Source organism: Nesoenas mayeri, assembly GCF_963082525.1.
Source record: "Nesoenas mayeri genome assembly, chromosome: 3".
NCBI lineage: Eukaryota > Metazoa > Chordata > Aves > Columbiformes > Columbidae > Nesoenas > Nesoenas mayeri.
Window position 1 is genome coordinate 81,492,755 of NC_137544.1, and position 22,335 is coordinate 81,515,089.

Here is a 22,335-nt window from a genome sequence, read left to right on the forward strand (position 1 = left end):
ATATATTCTTGATAAATGAGGAGCTTTTAAAAACATTTCCTCTGCTACTAAATATAGTTTTCAGGATGTCTTCCTCTAGACTTCTCTCAAGTGTGTACAAGTGGCTACATGAGTTTGCTTGAGCTATTAAGGCCTGGCTTCTTAGCTAAGCTAAAAAAAAAGTGTAAAAATATGCTGTCCATAAATGGAAATTTCAAGAAAAGGCAGATAAAAGGTGCAATAAATGTAACTCTGCTACCTATTGGAGAGAAACCAAATTTCTTTTCCAACACTAATTAAATGGTTCAACTAACTGCCAGCAATACTTTCTGAAATAAGTGATCAAATTCTTAAGCAGTGAAGACAATATGGTGGCAATAATAAGGAATTAACTGTATTTTTGGACAAACTAGTATAAACCAGGCACCTGATCATCAGACACATCACACAGGGATAAGCCCATCCGATAGTTCCCAGTCATGTAGGAAACAGAGAGGGGGGAAAAAAGAAAGCTCTTCAAGGTACTTTGAAGTGAATTTATGCTGTTGCGTTTATACTACTTATTGCATTTATGCAATATGTATTTATTTATGCTGTTCCATGAGGCCTGGAAGGACATGTACAATCATGTTGTTCATGAATGGACAACTTTATACATTGAAATAAGTAATTTCCTGTTTGTAATTACAAAAATATCAGATATTCAAACTCCGTGAAATTTCAAGCAAAGTACTGCATTTGATTCCTATTCATCTCTATCACTTTTCCTTTGTTCTAAGACTATCATGATTTCTCAAACTCTCTGCACAGAGACAGGCATCCCCTAATCAGGATTCAATCACCAGCTTCACAGATCTCTACTAAGAGCAGCTTAATAAAGCAGTTAAACATCATCATGCTTTCTTTTTTAATTTCAGAAAATCAGTAAATAAAAACACCTACTCCAGTGTGGTGGTATTTTTTATTCTAGAATGTTGGCAAGACATCTGGTCCAGCGATCTCATTACTTGCAGCCGGAAACGTGCACACGCTTTTGTTCCAGTGTTATCTAAGTGCTAGCTCAACAAACGAAGCAGACATTCAGGTTTTTATGAGTGCAGGGAAAATTTGTATAATTCAGTATTGCATGCCTAGTCTCTCTATTTCATCCTAATTCTGTCCCCATTCTTACAGAGTTTGTAAACTGCATTTGTTCTCTTTAGCAATATATGAAAACATATTTCCTGAGGACGAGAAACATAAGGAGGAAGATCAGTCTGAGACTGTTCCAGGTTCCAGCACACATGCTGCCAGCAGTGTTAGAGAATAGAAGTATGAAGAAATTAAGATGGGCACTGTAGAGTCCCTTTCATCTTAGTCTGTAGTACATGCGGACAACATGCTAGTATCAAACTATGGTTACTGTATTTAATGTGTCAAATAGGCAGAATGAGATAATGCAACAGATGGTTAAATAGGAACTCAATCTCAAGCATGAGACATCCCAAAACACTAACTAGATCTGTGAAACAAAAATATTATTTGTATGCTTTGTTTGGAATTTTCTTGTTCATTGTTGTTATCCATATGCCGTCTTCTACTGCATGTCATGGAGCCTTTGCTGTAATTGAACCGATCTGGACCAATCGCTGTGAAGAATATTGTCAGAAATGGATCATCCGGTATCATTGTCACCTCAAAATGACTCATTCTGAACACAGGTCACAGCAATAGTACAAACTGATGGTTACTGTATCTAAGTTCCTTATTCACAGATCAGTAACTTCTACTTACTGGTGTTTAACTTCTTCACATTCAAATATTGCAAGAAAGCTACAGATACAAATACATTATTACTTCTACAGTGGTTCCTCTGCTGGTTGATTTTTTTTTTTTTCTGACAACTACCTGAAAAATGTTTCTGTATACCAGGGTACAGATATGACCAGACAGCAAGGATAAAAAGAAAGAACTGAAAATAAATGCTCAATACTATGATGACACACTCTTTCTGGGATGTTGACCATAATTTTCTCCGCTAGCGACTTAGTGGTTATAGAAAATTTGCATTAGGAAGTATTGCCAACACTAAGCTTTCAAATACACATGTTAGTCCCAATGTAAGGAGCAATGTTTCACAATTTTCTACGCTTTACTGAGAGCCAGCAGAACTGAGTTTGGCACGGTACGTGCTCACTCAGTGCTACAACACTGGATGTATTTCAGTGTATTGAATGTGTTCTGATATTTTTGCAGATGCTTGCATTAGCTGCACTGCCTTTGCCAGCAGTAAATTTCATGGTTTCCCCTTTAATGTCAACCCCCTCAGAACCCCATTCCGCAGCATTTGTGGCCGCCCTACAAACACTCTCTTTTTAAAGCCTCGCCTTTCAGGCTCGGTTGGGAATGAAAGTGAAGGTGCCGTAAAACTCCCGGTTTGTTGTCCCAATACAAGAGCGATTCCGAAATTACCAGCCTCTCAGCGTCAGTTTCGCCAGGGAACCGAAAGCCCGAGCTACGGCGACCCCCAAACGCCGAGCCGAGCCGAGCCGAGCCGAGCCGAGCCGAGCCGAGCCGAGCCGAGCCGAGCCGAGCCGAGCCGAGCCGAGCCGAGCCGAGCCCCCTTACGGGGGTGGAGCTCGCGCCCAAATGCGCAGGGCATGCTGGGACGTGTAGTTTTCCGCTGGGGCGGGGCCACTACCCTGAGCGCGCGCTGCTTGAAAGCCCCGAGCTGCTGCCGCGCGCCACGGCTGAGCAGAGCGGAGCGGCGCGCGTGGGGACCGGCGCGCGGGCCTCCAGCCCTTCCCCCCGCCCCAGCGAGGTACTGGCGCGCGGCGCCCGCGGCGGTTGGCGATCGTGTCCCCCGGTCTGTGTGTCCCCTTCCCCGGGCAACGGCGGCCCGCGCTGAGGTAGCGGCGGCAGCGGCGCCAGCGGCGCCATGGGGGAGGCGGCCCCGAGCCGAGAGAGTTGCTTTAGGCCCTCTCGCCCCCGGACAGGTACGGTTCGCCGTGTCGGTACGTGCGCGCCGCTGGGTGGAAGCCGCTCGGCACGGAGCGGGGGCGCCCATGAGGCCCCGCCGGCCCCTGAGCCCCCGACCGAAGCAGGGGAGCGGCCCGTGCTCGGCACCGCTTGTGCGCCCTCCCGGCCCCGCTGTCGGTAGCGGGGCGTGCGCGGGCCCTGCTGCCCCCCTGCGAGCCCGCCGGCGGCAGGGAGATCCGTCCCTGCGGGCCGCGCTCGCCGCTGGCTTCGTGTTTTGCATCTCTTCGGAGGGCGGTCGGGAGCCGCCGCTGTGCAGAGTGCGCGGCGGCACTCGCAGGAGCTTCTCGTGTCTAGCTCAGCCCGGCACCCTGTCTGCTACCTAACCTGACGTTCCTTGTGCACAGACCGGCAGCCAGCCTCGTGCTCACGCTTTTCGTTTTCCCGCCTGCAGTTTAACCAACATCATGGGGATTCAGGGTCTACTCCAGTTTATCAAGGAGGCTGCTGAGCCTACCCACGTGAAGAAATACAAAGGGCAGGCGGTAGCTGTGGACACCTACTGTTGGTTGCACAAAGGGGCTTATGCTTGTGCTGAAAAGCTGGCCCGAGGGGAGCCGACAGATCTGTAAGTCTTTGTTAGATTTCAGTCTCTACCCTCTTACAAACCGAAGTTTTGTTAGTTTGGCTTTTCTTGAGCTAAAAACTAAGTTAAGGCAGTTTCACTTCTTACTGTTGCTTCTGAATTCTCAATCTCAGTTGTACTTTTTGGGAATGGAAATGCTGGTTATAAATAAATTGCTTTCCAGACTGGCACTTTAATTATAGTGTAGAGTCCTTTCACGCTTTACAATTCATCTGAATTGAGGTATTACATAGCTACAATCCTATTTGCTTCTGTCTCTCAAAAATCATAGTTATTTTTCAGTCTATGTTTTGTAGCTTTAAATCCAGTTTCTTCAGTGCTCTTATCCTTAGTGTTCCTCAGCCCCACTCTCTGTCCCCTTCCCGACCCCTGCTGGAAATGTTGCACATGCTGTTTTAAACAGTGTCCTTAAAAGAAAAAACAAACTTGATTTTTATACGTATATTGAGCATCCTTGTAATGCGCTTAGTGTTTAGAGCAGCTATTAGATTTTAGTTTTATGCTGCTCATGAAATGAACTCATACAGATCTGTAGAAATAATGCATAAGGAGATCAGAGGTCCGAGCAAATGTATAAAGTCTGGAATTTGCTACAAAATTTAACTACGGGACAGGGTTGGAAGGCAGTGAAGGATTGCCTCCTTGTCCATACACCACCTTAACTGATTACTACAGTTTGGGGTGCTCTCCTGTCTTTTGGAATATTTTCAATACTGTGCCTCTATTTTTATTATGGGAAGACATGTTTGCATGTCTGTCCATAGCATGTATCCACCATCTTGAGAGAAAAGTGGGTAGTTCCACAAAGAGAGGTTTAATACTCTATCACTCCTCCACCTCTAGAAAAGTGCACTTAGTCTGCCTTTGACCAGGCTTCAGTGAAGGATAATGTACTGTACTCATCTGCCTCCTGTTTCCCTGGCCATTATGAATCAAGTTGCTGAAACTAAAAAGATGATCCATGTTTTAACTTGTAAAGTTTTTGGCAGTGTTGAATCCTAATATAGGAAAATCAAACTGAATTGTACTCAAGTTCTCAATTCATTTTGTGTAGGAGTAGGGAGCAGTCAGTCTAGTTCTGAGTTGGGAGGTAGAACATTTGTATTTAAAACAAACACAACACAGAAACCCCACCACCACCAAACAAATAAAAAAAAAACCCAAACAAACCAGCATCCAGGTGTTCTTACTCTTTTTGTGATGCTGGGGCAATATATGGCCCATGATGATCCTTGAACACTAGTTTCTCTTAAACTTAGTTCTCCTTTCCTGCAAACAGAAGATATGTAATAGACTTGTGTTTAACAATAAGGTTTATATTTCTTTTCTTTTGTTATTGTTGATACAGTTACGTAACTTTCTGTATGAAACTTGTTGATATGCTCCTCTCATTTGGGATTAAACCAATTTTGGTGTTTGATGGATGCACCCTACCTTCTAAGAAGGAAGTGGAGAAGGCCAGACGAGAGTAAGTACTGAACTGTATTGAATTGCAAGCAAAGCAGTATGTTTAACAGTATAATTCATTTTAAAGTTGAAAAACCTCAAACTTCATCTGGTTAGTAATCTGTGGTAAACTTCCCTGCGTTGTAGTGTTATTTAATTTAATTCACATTTAAAAATCATAAAAACCTCTTCTTAGAGGTTTTATTCCAAAAATAGAAACACATTTCATAAATGAAAGCACTTCTGTAGAGGAAGGAAGTAAACCTCTGAGTATTAGTTCCTATAATGTATTAAAGGCTTTTAGTTTACCCGCTGTCGTGATCTCTAGACAAAAATATTTCTTCCCAATATAATTTTCTTTAAAAATAACACCACTTCATCTTTCTCTATAAATAATCAGATGAACTTGCTTCAGGTGTGGATTCAGGTCCCTGTGTAATGGGACTTCTCACTGAAGTGGTGAGAAATTTTCACTGGTGGTTTTTATTTATAAATTCTTATGAGACATTAGCTTCCTTCAATGTGGAGCTAACAATTTCCAGTGTTTGAAATTAAGTACATTATTCCTTCTGTCTTCTAAACCAATAAGTTTCTAATGTCAGATACTCTCAAATTCCATTAAATCTATTTTACTGCAACCTGAGGGTGGGTGAATCTCATCTTTTACACTGCTGATTTCAGTTCTTGAGTTGTCACTGTTTTCTGAGAAAATATTATAAATTTAACATGCCAATCTACTCATCCATGTCAATAACATGACTTGGTTATTCTTATGTTTTAGAAAATTACCCAGTACAACTGATTTGGGAAGTGTTTATTTGCAATAGAATTTATAAGCCCCCCTTTCCTGTCTGTCTTTCTTACTCCTTTCTGCTAATCCGAGATTGGTGGATGTTTTTGTTTATCTTTCAGGAAGCGTCAAGCCAGTCTTCTGAAGGGGAAACAATTGTTGCAGGAAGGGAGACTGGCAGAAGCTAGGGAATGTTTTGGGCGCAGTATAAATGTTACCCATGTTATGGCTCATGAAGTTATTAAAGTAAGTTGTCAGTGCTGTTGATACTGACAGTGGTTTTGTTTGTTTGTGTGTTTGATTTTGTTTTTGTTTTGTTTTTTTAAATATCTATGTAAAAGGTAGCTGTATAAGTCTGTATAAGTATAAGTCCTGTATAAGTCCTAAAATAACATTCGGCCCTTTGAAGGCAACGGCGAGGCTGATATGCCCCCCCGTGAAAACGAGTTTGACACTCCTGCTCTACCTGGATTTTGTTGGGTACTGTTAACAAACTTCCACTTGTCTTCAATTTCATTATGTCCAGTTGTGCAAATAGTGATGATGTGTCAGTTGAAATATACCTCTTCCTTTCCTACTGCTATGAACTTTGATAAAACCAGAAATTTTACTTTTGCTGCACAAAAAGTAAACACTTTTTTTTTTTTTTTTCCCTCAGCAAGTGCCTGAGAATAAACTACAGAAAAAATTTCGGCTGCTTAAAAACATTTCTAGTAGATTTTTGCTCTCCTTCACTGCAGTTGTAGGACCTTTATCAAAATAGTATTACATCTGTTCTAGTGCTGTGTTCCTTTGTCCAGAATATAACTTGCATGAGTATGAAACTGGCACTTGTGGTCAGATGCAGTGACCATGGTGTTACAGGCCAACACAGGAAAGATTGTTATTGAAAACCTTTTTATATAGGTCTAAACTGCTTGAAACCTGAGTTTTGAGCATGAAATATTAGGCTGTAAGGAGAGATGGGTATGTGAGCAAAAAGATTGTGGTTGTAGTTTAGGGTAGCAGTTCTCATGCTTTCAGATGTCTTAAGACAATTACCGAAAATTGATGCAAAGTACTTGTATGCTTCTTGTTTACATTATAGGCTGCACGAGCCCGGGGAATTGATTGTATTGTTGCACCATATGAAGCTGATGCTCAGTTGGCTTATCTTAATAAGACTGGCATGGTTCAAGCTATAATTACAGAAGACTCTGATCTTTTAGCTTTTGGATGTAAAAAGGTATGAAAGGAAACACTAATAACCTTTACCTCTTGCTGATCCTTAAAAGCAGAGTTTGAAGTTGCCAAATGTGTTTAATGTATCAAGTTTTTCTCCTACAGTAAAAGGGGGAAACAAAAGAAGGAGAATAGCATCCAGCCCCTGTTGTTGCCACCAAGTACAACGAACTACCTTATATGGGTGAAAGTTATTATTTATGCTTCCTCTTAATTTACAGGTGTTTCTGAAAATCGACAAGTTTGGAAATGGACTAGAGATAGATCGAGCTCGACTAGGAAACTGCAAGCAGCTTGGAAATGTATTTACAGAAGAGAAATTCCGCTACATGTGTATTCTTTCTGGTTGTGACTACCTCTCCTCAATTCATGGAATTGGGTTAGCTAAAGCATGCAAGTTACTAAAAATAGCAAACAATCCAGATATTATAAAGGTAAACTTGGTTTTGCTTTGTGCATTGGCTTTTTGGGAGCTTATATTAGTATATACGAAAATAACATTGAATTGTAAATATGAGGGGTTGTTGACTTTTTCTGTTTTGAGGAGAATGCTAAAATAAGTATTTTTTTTTTTACCTGTGATTTAGAAAGACTCTGAGCTAAACTTACTCAAGTGTTGAAGCATTATATATTTAATGAAATATATCAAACTAAACTGAACTAAAGAATTGTTCTAATCCTTCAAGGACATTCTGTTTGAGGAGAGGTTTTTTTTCACCTCATTACATGCATTGTCTTCTGGTTTTGCAGATTAGTTATTAGAACTGCTAACTGAATGCTGTTATTCTTGTATAAGTACACTTTTATGTGGGGCGGGGGGGGGAAACACAGGAATTAGGAATCTTGATTCCTTTTTTGCATTTAATTACATACACATGGATACAGACATTTAAATATTAGAAACATTATGGAAGAAAAGTTTATGGTGCAAACAAAAAAATAAAGTAGGTGCTTTTTGTTTGTTTGTTTCTTATCCAATGTATGACATGAAAACAAATCTTGATTAGGAAATACAGAGGCTAAGAGAGTGGGAATAACTTCTGTGTAGGTAGTAAGGGAGAAGAAAGATTTTTAAGAGCTAATAAGAAAAATACCTTATGTGGCTTTGCTGGAGGCAGGTAAATGTAATTTAGAAAAGTATTTAAATATGCAGTCTAGTGTCTTTCTTAAGTTACTTGTATGCTCTAGTGTGTGTGTTTTTTTTTTTTTCTCTCACATGCTGTACAGAGAGAGTTTTAGTTTGAAAATGTTTTGTATTATGCAAAGCAGGCATCAAAGCAACTGGTTTGATTGGTTTTTGTGTAACTAAAAAGGGAACTTAGAACTTTTCCCATATGAATCATGATTTCCCTTAATGTATCTCTTTTTGAGCAAAATGTTGGGAATTAATAATTTGAAAAACTTTTCACTTAGTAATTTGTCATGATTAATCACGGCTGTTTTCCAATGGTGTTGGAAAGTCATAAGTGAGTCAAAAGATACGAAGTATTCCAACAGTACCTGTTCAAACTCTTACTTCGTAATTAGATGGGTAAATTTCCCTGCATTTAGGATGCATGGCCAAAACACAGTTGCTTTATTTGGAGAGGAGAAACTCTGTCTTGTAACAGTATGACAAATTCCATCTTCACAAGAACATAATCTGCCTTCTGTGAAACTGGAAAATGTAGAGATCAATGAGTTTCTAGGAACTTCTTTTAGAATGGTGCAGTAACAACGTACCGGAGGAGCTACCAGATCAATATGTAGTTGTTTGTAGTGAGTAATGGAGAGGTGGGGAGAAAATCTGATTGCATTTGTTTTTTTCTACCCTAAAAACACCTGTGTAACTGCTTATGTGTTCTGATAATATAAATGATAAAATTTGATATGCATTAGTTTAAACAAACATACCTTAAGAAGATGTTCTTTTATTTCTATTCGGGTTCTGTATTTATTTATTGGACAAGAAATATTTTTAAAGAGTTGAATTGTGTTATTTATGTGATGGTAAACAACTTGAAAGTGAGAAAATAATGTACAAAACTTCTTTTTTCCTTCCCCTTTTTAAGTTGAATCTGTTTGTTGTAGCAGGACACACATTCTACATTTAATTACAAGCAAAGATACTTAATAATTGAAATGTAGTTAACTTTTTGTATAACTTGTTTAAATGATAAAGTTGAATAATTTCTTTTTTTACAGGTTATTAAAAAAATGGGACAGTACTTGAAGATGAATATAACAGTACCAGAAGAATACATACAGGGTTTTACAAGAGCCAATAATACATTCCTTTATCAGTTAGTTTTTGATCCTGTCAAAAGAAAATTAGTTCCTCTGAATGCATATGGGGATGATATTGATCCAGAAACACTAATTTACGCAGGACGGTATCCTTTGTGTTAAAACAGCAGAGTGGGGAAATAAGGGTGAGCAGATGTGGGATCTTCTGCTTTTCATTGCATCTGTGGTGAACTTCTATTTTTGCATAGCATCTCTGCTGTTGACTAAAGTCTGACTTTTATGCAATCTTAGGAAGTTCTTTTCTCTTTCTTCTGATTTTAATTAAAAAAAAAGTGCAGAGATGGAGTGACATGCCACTTTAGGTGGACATTACTGATTTTTTTCCTTTTCTTTTTAAAAACCAACTCATTAAATACAGATTATATTTAAACTGTTTAAGACTGTCTTTAGCTTCTGCCCATGTTAGGTGTGTTATCTCTCCCAGTTTAATTCTTGCAATCTGGGTTCAACTTATTCCCTAATCTAAGCATTTCCTGTTTTACCATGTATTTCTTCCTATAGAACAAGTAGAATTTTGCCACATGTGTGCAGCATAAATTTCAACATGTAAGATTAGGAAAAATAAGAAAGAGAAGGGCTGTTGACGTAGCTACTAACTTTGTATGTTCATCAAGCCACATAAACTCTGCCATTTCCAGAAATCAGGAAGGAGAAAGATTGTAACTTTCGTGCTGATGAGTGAAGGTTTTCCTTTTGAGTATTTTTATTTGCTAAGCACTGCAGATCTATTGCAATTGTTGTTGCATTAGACTGAGCCATGAGTAGTAGTATTAATGCTTTTGGTTGATATTCTAGCAGTGCTTTTTAGAACAAAAATGGGAAACAGCTTTCATGTGATGATCCTTGAAATTTGGTTTAATATTCAGATATTTTCCTTTAATATGATGGGAACAGACATCTTGGTGATGATACTGCCTTTCAAATTGCCATTGGCAACATTGATATTGATACAATGGAACAAATTGATAATTATAACCCTGACACTGCACAGGTAATGCCTTTGTTCTGAAGTTATATATTAAGATTTTCATGTGAGTCTGAACATTCATGAAAAAGTATGATTAAATGTCATTATATGTTAAATCAAGAAATCATATGTAGAAGGCAAAATTATAAACTTGTGCCTTTTCATATATTTATTTATTTTTCAGCCTGTGCAGCAGAGAAGTTGTGGCTGGAATGACAGACCTGCTAATCATGTAAATAGTATTTGGAGCAGAGACTACAAGCTTGGCCATAATGCAGATACTGTTCCTCACAAAATGCAGTTACTAGAGAAACCAACAACCAAAGGCATGGAGAAGATAATTAGTGTTAAAGGACTAAAACTTCCAGTCAAAGAGCTCTTGGCAAAAAGGCCAAGGAGTGGTATGTTTTCATTAAAAGAAGTATATAAATAACAGTAGATGACTGTGGGAAAGAAAGGATTTTATCTTGGGATTGATGGCATGAGATATTAGAGGCCTAACTCTTAGGGTTTTTTTTTGTCTGTATTCTAACAAGCTGCCAGACTAATGAATATTAAAACCTACATAGTAATTAAGGGTGGCAGCAAACTTTCAGCAGCACTTAATTTTAACTTAAATTTGCTATAAAATTCCATTGCTTTCAATTTTAAGTTGTCATGTTTAATACCATCTGTTCTGTTTTATAATATTTTTTATTATTTCCATATTAAAATGGCATGTGAAGCAATGGGAACAACCTGGTTTTCGTAGAGTTGGTATTTGGTGAGCCAGAAAATTTAAAGAATATTTTCTGTACTCTTCCAACACTGTGCTGCCTTTATCCCCTGTATCTCTAGTAAATCTTGTGTTCTATACCACTTAAGTTTTATGCTCTGAAATGAGCTGTGGGCTTGTAATAGAAGCAATTATTTTTTCCCATTGTGCTTCATCTGATATGGTTAAGTATTTTCTCATCCTCTGCTGCCTTTACTTTTTTGTTATGTTATTAGGGTTCCTTTTTTGTCTTTGTTACTCTGGATATCTTCCTACTCCCTGGTTTAGCAACCTGCCTTTAGATCAAATTCAGTTTTGCTTTTGAAGTGTTTAAAAAACCAACCAACCGAACATCATGTTTCATTTCAGCTGTGTTGCTGTCACTCCATCTACCATTTCAGAGAAAGTTACTCTTAAGGCTATTTACTAGAAAACAACTGTGTTAAACTCTTCTAAACTGTAGTGTCAAGAATTTTCCTACCAGACCTTATTATTTTTTTTTAGGCTTCTGAGTGTAAATATGTGATGCTCAGTTCTTTCATAACTGGTTAATTCTAGAACACACTTGTATACTGATACTTATATTGTCTTTTGATTTAGACGAAATCTCAGATGGAGATCTGTTGAATCAATATTCATTTTCAAAAGCAAAAAAATTAAAGAAGGAGAGTGATCATGATGGTCAAGCCCAAAAGTGTGTCTCAGCAATGCAAAACCTTGATTCTTCAGGGAATTCTGTCACTCAGGAAAGCTCTAATGCCTTGCCCAGAGTTAGAAATAAATTTGCTTCCTTTCTACAAAGGAAAAACAAAGAAAAGGATGCTGTAGTTGTTCCAGGAACAAGAAGCAGGTATGATTGCCTCACATGTTTTAATAAGTAGCAAAATACTATTTGCTGTCCTGGTTGCTGAAATAATCTGAAAACTGAAGAGGAGAAGAATGTTACCTCAGCCTTTTTTATGCAACTGTATTAATGCACCTGTAGTCCTGAGCAGAGATGGAGAACCATTTGCGCTAGGCATGCTGTCTATGCATGAAGTAGGTAGATAAATGTATTTTTTTACTGCAGAGATAAAGACTGAGATTATTCAACGCAGCCTAGCCTCTGGGTACCAAAATTAATTAGGAATTGGCCAGATTTCTTTTTCTAGTAAAGGTCATATGACACATCTCAGAAAAAAAAAAAGTTGCTTTGTGCCAAATATTTAAGCAGTGAGTAACTATATTGACTTATGTTGATAGGGTTTTTTGTTTGCTTCAGTCAAGCCAAACCTGATCATACTGTATGACAAATACCTATTCATATTCCATTCAGTTCATGCTCCTGATCTCTGTACCTGCACTTTGAGAAGAGAGAGTCTGGGTTTGCTTTTTTTTTAATTGGCTGTGTGTTATGGGTTTTTGTTTCAACTTAGCCACAGCTACTTGAATTGGTTTTGCAAAATATTATCACAATTATGTCTCTTATAATGTAATATTTATCTTAAATAATTTGAATATTTTTGAGCCATGTAAGAGTCTAATATTGATGTTCTTTAGCGTTAACACACACCTCACACACCTTCCTGAGTTGGAAGATTTGTTATGCTGTGTCAGAAATCAGGAGTTGTCAGCAGTAGTAAGTTCTCTAAAGCAATGGTCAGTTTCTTAAAAAGCTCTGACTTCCACTTAGGGGCTGCTGCTATAGCATGGTAAAGAACTAGATAGCTTCTAGTTCTCATTGATAAGAAATGCTAAAGTGTTTCACTGCTGTTGAGCTTTATGATAATTAATAAAGATATTTTTAAACTTTGTAGGATTCCTAGCTGTTTCTCCTTTCCAGATTAAGGATCTTATTAGTATATCAGTTAATGAATGACATGTTTATGCATGCTTTTTTCACTTTTTTTTTTTACTGTTACCTGTTAAGTGCTGCCTCCCTGAGGGACTAAGACTTTACCAATTGTCAAAATAATTTGTGTCTGCAAGTGGACTTCAAAAATAAAATTGATGGATATAGACAACTATTGGATTTTGGATATGACATACTTATTTACAGTAACTTTCTTCTCCATTGCCTTCACCTTTTTGTACTTTTTTAGGTTTTTCTGCAATGATGCAACTATGTTTGATAGTACAACAAAGAAGGATGATGGTGACCTCACTCAAGATGCTGAGCAGGATTGCCAGAAACAGGAAGTAAAACATGTAGCAGAAAACGTTTCTCAGTTTTCAGAAACTGAAAAATCAACAAGGACTATCCTTACACCTCCTGGAGAAACACAGAAAAACTGCTTCAGGTGGTTTAGCAGCCTCATACGTAATTCAGGAAATCCTGGTCCATCTTGTACTATATTTTCACAGCAGTTTCACCAACAGAGAAGCAACTGTGCGGTATCCCAAGATCAGATTAATGGGGTACAAACAGAGAGTGGGGCAGCATGTGGTGAATTGGAGAAAGAATCCTCCCCCTTAACAGAACTGGAACGGTCATCGCAGTCTCAAAGTTCTTGTGAGCTGTCAGAATGCAATTTGGAGTCTTCAGAACTACCGCATATTTCTAACAACAGTTCAGATGCAGAAGTAAGAATATTATCCATGATTTCATTATTTACTTTCACTTTAAATTATAAAAGAAATCAAGCAGCAAAGTCTTCTCTTAAAAATGATACACTGTAGAATATGTAGTTTGTGCTAACAAAATTTGTCAATGCTTAACGTAGTTGTATAGAATGGATTGACTTACTAGCTTAAATCAAGTCTGTTCTCTGGTTTTAGTTTGTCTGCAGTCTTTCCACTGCTACCACTACAGTGGGTCCTAAAAAATCCTGGTAGGCTGGCTTTTTTTCTCTGCTTTTTTTAGTCTCTGAAGAAGTCCTTTCAGAAAGTATATGTGTGTCACCATAATGTTGTTTGCAGAAAATAAGCCCAGGTTTTTGTGTAAGTTCTTAGAATTGCTTGTAAGGTATATATGTGTAAATATAAAAATATACTTTGTGTTAGAAAACGAAACAAGACACAAACCTGTTTTAAATCCTAATCAATTTTCTTTTGATGAAGGAGTCTGACTTAAATTCAAAACTGGTTGGTGATCAATGTATTCAGTCGTCAGTATTTTCTGCTCTTCAAACTGACAGAAAAAGAATGATCATAAAGGCAAAGGTAAGAATTCTTCTAACTTTACTATGAGCTCTACTAAACTCTGAAAATCAGTTTTTGCTTTCTACTAGTTCATTCTAGAACTCTTAATGAAAGATCTTAAGCAATGCCCATGCTGGCAGGATAAAATTATATTCTTGTTCATCTATATCAGAGCTGGGATGAACTATAACCAGGCCACCTATGATTGATATCACAGTTGCAACTTGTTTGGGAATTTTAAACCCTTCAGAATAAAATAAGAAGCTAAGATAAGGCAAAAGAACACTTCTTAATTTTCCTCAGGCATGCTAAATACACAGGTTTTATCATACAAAGTGCAGTCATGTTCATAATTCAGTTACAGTTACAAGTTGCAAACTCATTTATTGCTTGTTTTGATAAATGCTGGTTTAGCAGCCTCCTTCCTCTTTTTACTAGAAAAAGTGTGTTTAAATGTCAAACTATGTCCCTTGTCTTTGTGACATTTCTAAGAGCTTTACCCATTTGTCTAATTTACAAAACTTCTAAGACCTTAACAACTAGAAGCACACTGACTCCTTAGGCATTGTCATTAGAATTTGCCAAAATATTTGTAAGTCGAAGGAAGATACTTTCATTTTTTTGGCGTACACCCTTACTAACTTTTTTCCTGATAGGCAGACTAAAAAGCGCAAGCTTCTCTGCCAACCAAGAATATTGTGCATGTTTTGTATAACAGTGACATCTTGTGGTTATTGTTAGGAACTTCTGTGTTAAGGAGGAATTCACATCTTTATTCTAGAACAGCTGGAACAAAAATCGATGCTTTTTCATTAGGTTAACATTTTGCCCACTTCTACTCAAAAAGACTGAGCTATGAAATGAAATTGTACTGGGATTCAGAATTTTATTGCTTTTGTTTTAAGAATTTGTTTAATCTGTTTTGCGTAGTATTTTGCTCACCTTAAAGGTATATTAGGGAATACACAGTGTGAAAGTACTGAAATAATATAAGCATTGTGTATAAACAAATTTTCAGGATGCTTGAAGCTCTTCAGACAATAGGAATCTGCTGAAAATCTGAGGACAGCAGGGTTAGTTTAAAACAAGCAGCTACTAGGAGGATATTTTTGTCCATGCATTCTGTCTGCTTCCTTTATGTGCTGGTAATAATATAATACTTGTAATGAATTGGACCAGGAAACTGACCTGGCTGCACACTAACTTGATAAGAGCCGAAAGGCCAATTATGTGGGCCCACCCAGACTCTCAGGCTTGTGTGAGTCATAGCACCAGTAAGACAACTGGAACAAGTAGCCAGGATTGAAGAGGGGAAGGTAGAGATAAGGAGAACCACTTTTGGCTCAGTTTTCCCTTAGGATTGCTTACTGCAAGTGTAAAACAATGGAAATCTTTGCTTGTGCTAAGATACTAAAGCAAATTAAGAGTTCCAGATTTAAGGAAGAGGCAGTCAATCACTTAAAACATTAATTATTCTTATTTTGGTAAGCTGAATAATACAGCTGATCTGTGGAGAAATGTAATAACTGCGGGAGGTAATCTGGGGAAGTTATCAACCCTTATCATGGTTCAAATCCAAAATATGAAGTATCTAGCTAGTCAATTTTTTTTATATCAAAACTAATAGAAGCTTTTCACCAACAGGTGTCTATAAGATAATGAGGTCTCTAGGACCTTGTAGTTTTCTGTGATAGTATTCTAGCTGTGTTTTCTACTGCTAATTATTTTCCATAATTGCTGCAAGCTCAGCATGAGGGTAATATTGACAAAAGAGAGCAATGTACCCTGGTTTTTAGTTTCTTAGTGGGTGTTTAACGTGTAGCTTTGCCTACTTTGGGGTTAGTTGTAAGTCCAATGTAATCCAGTACGACAAAGAAATGTAGGATTATGGGTGACTTCATGAGTGTTTCAAAATTGCTAAGGTGATAGATGAACAGCAAAATACTAAAAAGTGTGGAGCTTTAGGATTTTATTTTTATTTTTTACTGTTATCTTTGTTCTAATTTAAATTAATTTAATCTTAAACTTCTTGTTTTTTCAATTTTCATTTGGGATTCCAAGATCTGTTTAGTTTATTCAGGTAGAAACCATGTAATTTCAATTTAAATGTGTGTGTGCAGTTGGGAATCACAAAATGCGATGTCATTTGGAAAGAACTGAGGTATGAATTCTATGTGAAGAAAAGGCTGCTAACCTTTTTTCATTTCAAGAAAAAAGTTATTGGGTGATCAATAGTAAATACTTGGATGAGGAAGAGCTATTTGCATTAGTTAAGTGAAGCACCTGAAGTAGGCAGAGCTGTGTCATCACCAAAGGTGATCCAGCAAAACAGATAATTCATTTAGAGCAAAATGCTTTATTCTTAACATTGTCCACATGGAAATAGGTGCATTATTTACAACTTACGTGTTGTAAACTAATCTTATGTAGCCAATTATAAAATAAGAACTTACAACTGTAGGCAGTCACAATCTCTTCTCGAGGTATTGTATTTTGATAAGTACATTTTGGTCCTCATAGTGCCAGATAAAAGCTAAAACAGCAGGCTAGAATTGAGTGATCACTTGGAAGCTGGTAATTGAGGGTAGTTGCACAACAAAGTGACAGAATGTTTCAAAAGAGTAAAAGGTTCTAGTGCTTCCATATGGCTACTTCCCAATAAAATGGGGAAAAAAATGAGTGTATGTAATACAGAAGAAAATGATGAAATACATGAACAAGTTATTTGTGGCCTTTTGCCATGTGTGAACTTATTTGGTAAAGAAAGTTTTAGCTTTGTCTAAACGTACATTATGTATATTTAACTGTGCTCTGATTATGCACATATAGTACAAATAGGAAGAATGATTAAATAGATAGCAATAAGTATAACTTCTAATTTGTGAAATGTGGTAAGCTACACATTTAAAAAAAAACCCTGCAGATCAGGCTTTAGTGTATTTCTTTTTTTGTTAAAATAAACTTATTACTTTTTGTGCATGAAGTTCAAGAAGGCAAAAATGATAAACAGTATTTTATCAGTATTAACTAGTCTGATTGCTGCTATGATGCTTTTTATCAGCCAGTTAGCCTGTTATTGACCCAAAAAATTGACAGGAATATAAGAGATTGTGGGGGATGAGTATATGAAATATAAAAATTGCACTGAGTGACCTAATTACAAGAATTAAGTCATGGCAAAATGAGTTTCACGTACTTGTACATATGAAAAAACATTCAGTGCTAGTTGTGGCAGTTCAGATTGCATTATTTCAACACAATGTAAAGCACTTTATTTTTTATTATAAGCTTTGCAGCGTAATTCCTGTTGCTTACAGGTTGCCATTTTAACCATTTGTGCTGTAATATCTCACAGGTTCCTGGTTTACATAAATCCAGCTGTGTAGGGTCACGTATTGTAACAAAGCTCAAGCCATTGATACCAGCTAAAGTAAGTGGATTAAGTAGGAAACTGTCACCTGTGCAAAAGAGAAATCACTGTGATGTTGAAAATAAGCTGGGACTGCAAGCGGCCATTGGTGAACTCCGGAAAAACTTCCAATTTAAAAGGTGAGTGGCTTTAGCCTTTATTTAGCACCCTGTATACTTTTTTTTTTTTCCCAAAGAAACTATTTTAAAAGCAGACTCTAATACTCCACACAGTTCAATAAAGATAATGACTTTAGATATCTATTTTCTACATAAAATTTCTGACTTCTTAAGCTTGCTATAACCATGAAGTATGATTTGTGGTAAATATGCTCTTCTAATTACTACTTTTTTCCAACCAGGAAAATCTTTCAGCTAAAATTCATTTATTGAAATATTGCATTTAGTTTAACGTCATTTATACGAATATTATTACCATTATTTGACATCAAATACCAAAAGGCATTTCTTAGTCTAAATGCAAAAGCTGCATAAAAGTTGCCAAAATTTCTTGTATTCAAGATTCTTTCTACTTAACTTTATGTGCCTTTCACATTTTGAGATGGCTGATTGTCAGAAGATGATGGTGAATTGATGAAATATTTGTGCTAGCTGAAGTCGGGTTACAAGAAACGTTTTTGCACGTTATTGTTTTCCCTTGTGCAGACAACTTGGCTAACTTGAAGTTTCTACAAATACCTTCAAGTTTTGAACTTGAAGGAAAAGGATTTTTTTAGAACAAACAAACAAAACAAAAGTGTAAGTATTTTAACTTACATTATTTCCATGGACTTGAGTAAAAACTCCTAGTGACAAAGCTTTCCCGGCTCCAAGTAACAATCTCAACTTTGAATAATTAAATAAAATTATTTTTCTCATTAACCTGAAAACAAATGTGAGTAGGACAAAAGTATTCTCTCTGCACTGAGTAGTATTAAAAATTGTGAGACTGAACACGTGTTAAGTCAGATGAATATATTTCGGTGGGTTTGAGCCTTATGGTAGGCTATTTCATACAACTGGTTTTAGTTTTAAAAATATTACTTACAGTATTAATGTTTTCAAAAATATTACTTTTTATTACCCTTGCTAAAGGATAATATAATACTTTTATATAATATAAGGATATTATATATTATTATTATATACATAAAGATAATATAATAATTTTTTATTATCCTGGGGTAAGAATGACAGTTTCAAAGAGGAAGTGAAAGTGTTTGTGTATGCATTGCTTGACTTCTAATTGGAAATGTCTGACCAAGGTCATTCACAAGGAGAAAATTCATTATGTTTTGATTTATCAAAATACAGACAGATAGAACAGAGTGAGCCTAGATGGCACTCTGTTCCTTTTCCCTGCTGATGGTTCCAAGACTTAGTTCCCAACATCAACATTTTGTCCATCCAGTTTTGGGTGATCTGTAACTTCCGGATATATAGTTGGGATATATATTTTTATTTACATAGAACTGAATAATATATATAAAGTATTTTTAAATAAGCTTTTAGGGGATTATTTCCTTAATTTAGTTCAATAAAAGATTTTCTCACTGCCAGGACTGACTTAGCTCTGAGTATTCTGTTTATTGTTTATTCAGATTTCAAAATGCTTCTTAATTAACGGTCTTTCTTAAGAATTATATCATCTGATGGCAAATAAATCATGTGAGACACTAATCTGTTCTATCCTAATGTTAAGACTTATGGGATATATAGGAAACTACAGTTATTTAGAAGACTTAAAATGTTAAGAAACACTGTATAACCCAGAGTATGATATGGTACATACAGTCTTTCAGTTATAAAAGTGATAGCTGTTTTGTCATGGGATAGTTGGAAGAGTTGAAATCTCTTTCAGTGAAGTTGTTCAGTTGTAGTGTAATTAAAATAAAAACTTTCCCTCACAAATTTTTATTTTGGGCTTATCCATAGACAAGTGAGTAGTCAGGTAAGGGATCTTGCTTTGTTATAACTCATATGTTCTTACAGGCATGTGGTTAGAAACATATAACATTCTTGGGTTTTGTTGTGTCTTTTTTTTTTGTGCAGAGAGTATGAAAAACTTCCTTCTTGTAAAAAGTCAGATCCGTTGTCTCCAATCAAAGATAATATACAGCTCACTCCAGAAACAGAAGAAGAAATCTTTAATCATCTGGAACATAGTCAAGTTCAGAGAGCTATATTCCAATGAACTGTATGCTGTGCATAGTAGGATGCATTTTTAATCATTGTAAAAATTTACCTTCTTGATATTTCATCAATATAGAAAGATGCATTGAAAAACAACTATATATTTTAGTCTGACTAGTCATTTTTCATCTCTTTTATGAAGGTGTGAATGGAAAGGTACAGTTCTATACTGACTGGAATAAAATCCTTCAGATTCCTGTGTTCTCTTATTCAAAGTCCATTCTAAACTTCTGTCCAAACTTCTTCAGCTGCCCTTGTGCTTTTTATGTAGGTCACACATGCAGTCCAAGCTTCTACAACCGCTGTGGCTTTGCCTTTGCGCAACAGCAGCTGAACAAGTTTGTGTCTTAATTTTTAATAATCAATATTTTTTTTTACCTCTTCCTTCTTTCCTCTTGAGCCTAATCTGGCTCCAAGACAGGAGTAAAACTGCTGTTCAGTGTTCACAACGGCCTTCACTATACTTCCAGCACTCCAATAACCGTTTCTTTTACCTATATGGTAAGATCTGCACTCTCAACAGTTAGCTTTTCTCTTTGATATAGTCATGTTATTGGTGGAATAACTGGGGACTCCAGAAAGGAATATCACAAATATTTTGTCCCCAAATTCTCACATTAATAGTGTGTTCCTCGATTTTTACCTGCTCTTTCCATGTTTGTAGTGTTATCCAACAACAGACAGTGAAAATATTAGTCCTCAGAGCTAAGTGTTATAAAAGAGCATTGTCCTCACAAGCCAAGCTTCAGTCTTCAACAGCCAGTCAATTAAAGGGAAAGAATCCAGGAGACTATGGTCCTTGCTTTGGATGACAGAATTTCTGCCTTTAAAATCAGGATTTAAATCAATGTAAAGATATATATGTATTTTTCACTTTATTTTTAGGAAAGGATAGTATCTCTTTCTGCAGCAGATGAAGGTACAAAAGGATATCTTAACCTGCAAAATGTTTCCTTTACATTCCTGAGATAAATATTTTCCTTTCATTTTTGAGCTTTTTGCAATGAGAACAGAGTTTTTTATACTGCAATGTACTTTCCTCTTTTTAACAGAATTTGCGTCTATGAAACTGAGGTGACCAGCTGCATTAAATTACAAAGTAGCTGCTTACAAGAGAAGGATGTGTTTACATTTGAGGGAGTAGTCTTCTTATTTCTATGTATGCATTGAAGGTATGGGGTATAAAGAACTGAAGAAATGATGCTGTAGGACAGGCTTCCTCTCATACGCACCACTAGAAAAATCCCTATTTTTTAACATAGATCTTCGGTGACAATTTTTATCTCTGGTATGATGAGACAAATAATGGCCACAAATAAATGTTGCTACATTTCCAGTCATAGTTTTATTGCCTAGAGTGAATTTCTGTGTTGCTATAAGTACATTAACAATGACAGAGTGAATTTTTGAAGGGAAAACAAAATAAATTGTTTTCCTCTATTGCTTATTTATGAGTGTGGGAGTTGCCAGGTTACTTTGTACAGTCCATCCTTGCCTGTTGCCTTACTCTTCAGTCAAAGAGCCAATAATTCCTGCTTTAGTGGATCATCAGAAGAGACAAATTACTCATGTCTGTATTTTCAAGGACAGGTAATTTTAAGGGAGCATAGGATAACTCACCTGCAAGCAACATGTGTAAAAGCAGTACTGCCTCTTTTTATTCTGTTGCATGCAAATGCTGCCTTAGCTGTTCTTGCAGCTCATTTATTGGCAATAACATCACTTGTTTTACTCTAGCTTATCTGGAGAGTCAGAGGAAATAAAGTGAATGTTGTACATACATACATGTTGACACTATTTTGTTACAAATGGGTGCCCTGTTTTTTGTTTTTTTTTTTTCCCTGTATATTCCTATATGGACAGAAGAGTAGAAATATAATTGATGGCTTAAAAGCCATAGGAAGGTAGAGCATGTAATGGTAGTTATTGGGGGTATTATTCATGCAGAAGTACTTCATACAATGTTATACAATTAAGGTCTTACAGAAGCATTTTTAAGAAGACTACTTTGATTTCTGGTTTGTGTTTTAGAGATCTTGGGTTCTGACTTCATATTAGAGGGGATTGTTTTCAGAAAGCAGCTAACAGGTCTTTCTTACACTACATGTAAGTATATAATACATGTAAGCATGTAATAATAGTATATAGGTTTTATAGTTAAGTGTGGTGTTCTTAGGTTGGTGCTTGTCTTATGAAAGATACATATGTGCAAATGAACTTGTGCAAGACTTTATTCCTGAGGTAAAATTGATTCTGTGTAAGGTCATATCCCATAGTAAAAAATATTCAGTATCAAAGCAGGAGAAATTTTTACAGGTTATAATGGGGGGGGGGGGGGGGGGGAGGGGAGGAGCAGATAACATAAAACGTGCCCTCCAGAAAAAGAAAAAGATAACAAATAAACTTGGAGAGTAGGAGGGAGAGTTTGATTGTTTTAAAAAGAAGGCATTTGAAAGCTGGAGTTTGAGGATGGTTGGAAAACAAGAAGTGAGGAGGAGAAAATGAAAGCAGATGGCAACCTGGAGGCATATGTATTTATGCATGTTGTTTCTTTTTAAATCTAATTATTT

The 22,335-nt window shown here is 36.7% G+C and overlaps 1 protein-coding gene across 1 annotated transcript; it reads left to right on the forward strand.

Moving 5' to 3' along the window:
* Positions 1-3,401: 3,401 nt before the first annotated feature.
* Positions 3,402-19,766, forward strand: EXO1 (exonuclease 1; the record flags this gene model as incomplete). The annotated part of the gene is made up of 13 exons (XM_080342749.1): positions 3,402-3,562; positions 4,929-5,048; positions 5,939-6,062; positions 6,904-7,041; positions 7,259-7,471; positions 9,222-9,409; positions 10,218-10,314; positions 10,475-10,691; positions 11,645-11,894; positions 13,126-13,606; positions 14,084-14,185; positions 17,520-17,713; positions 19,625-19,766. 13 exons carry the CDS (start codon positions 3,402-3,404, stop codon positions 19,764-19,766), a joined length of 2,427 nt encoding a protein of 808 aa, XP_080198875.1.
* Between the last annotated feature and the right edge of the window lie 2,569 nt (positions 19,767-22,335).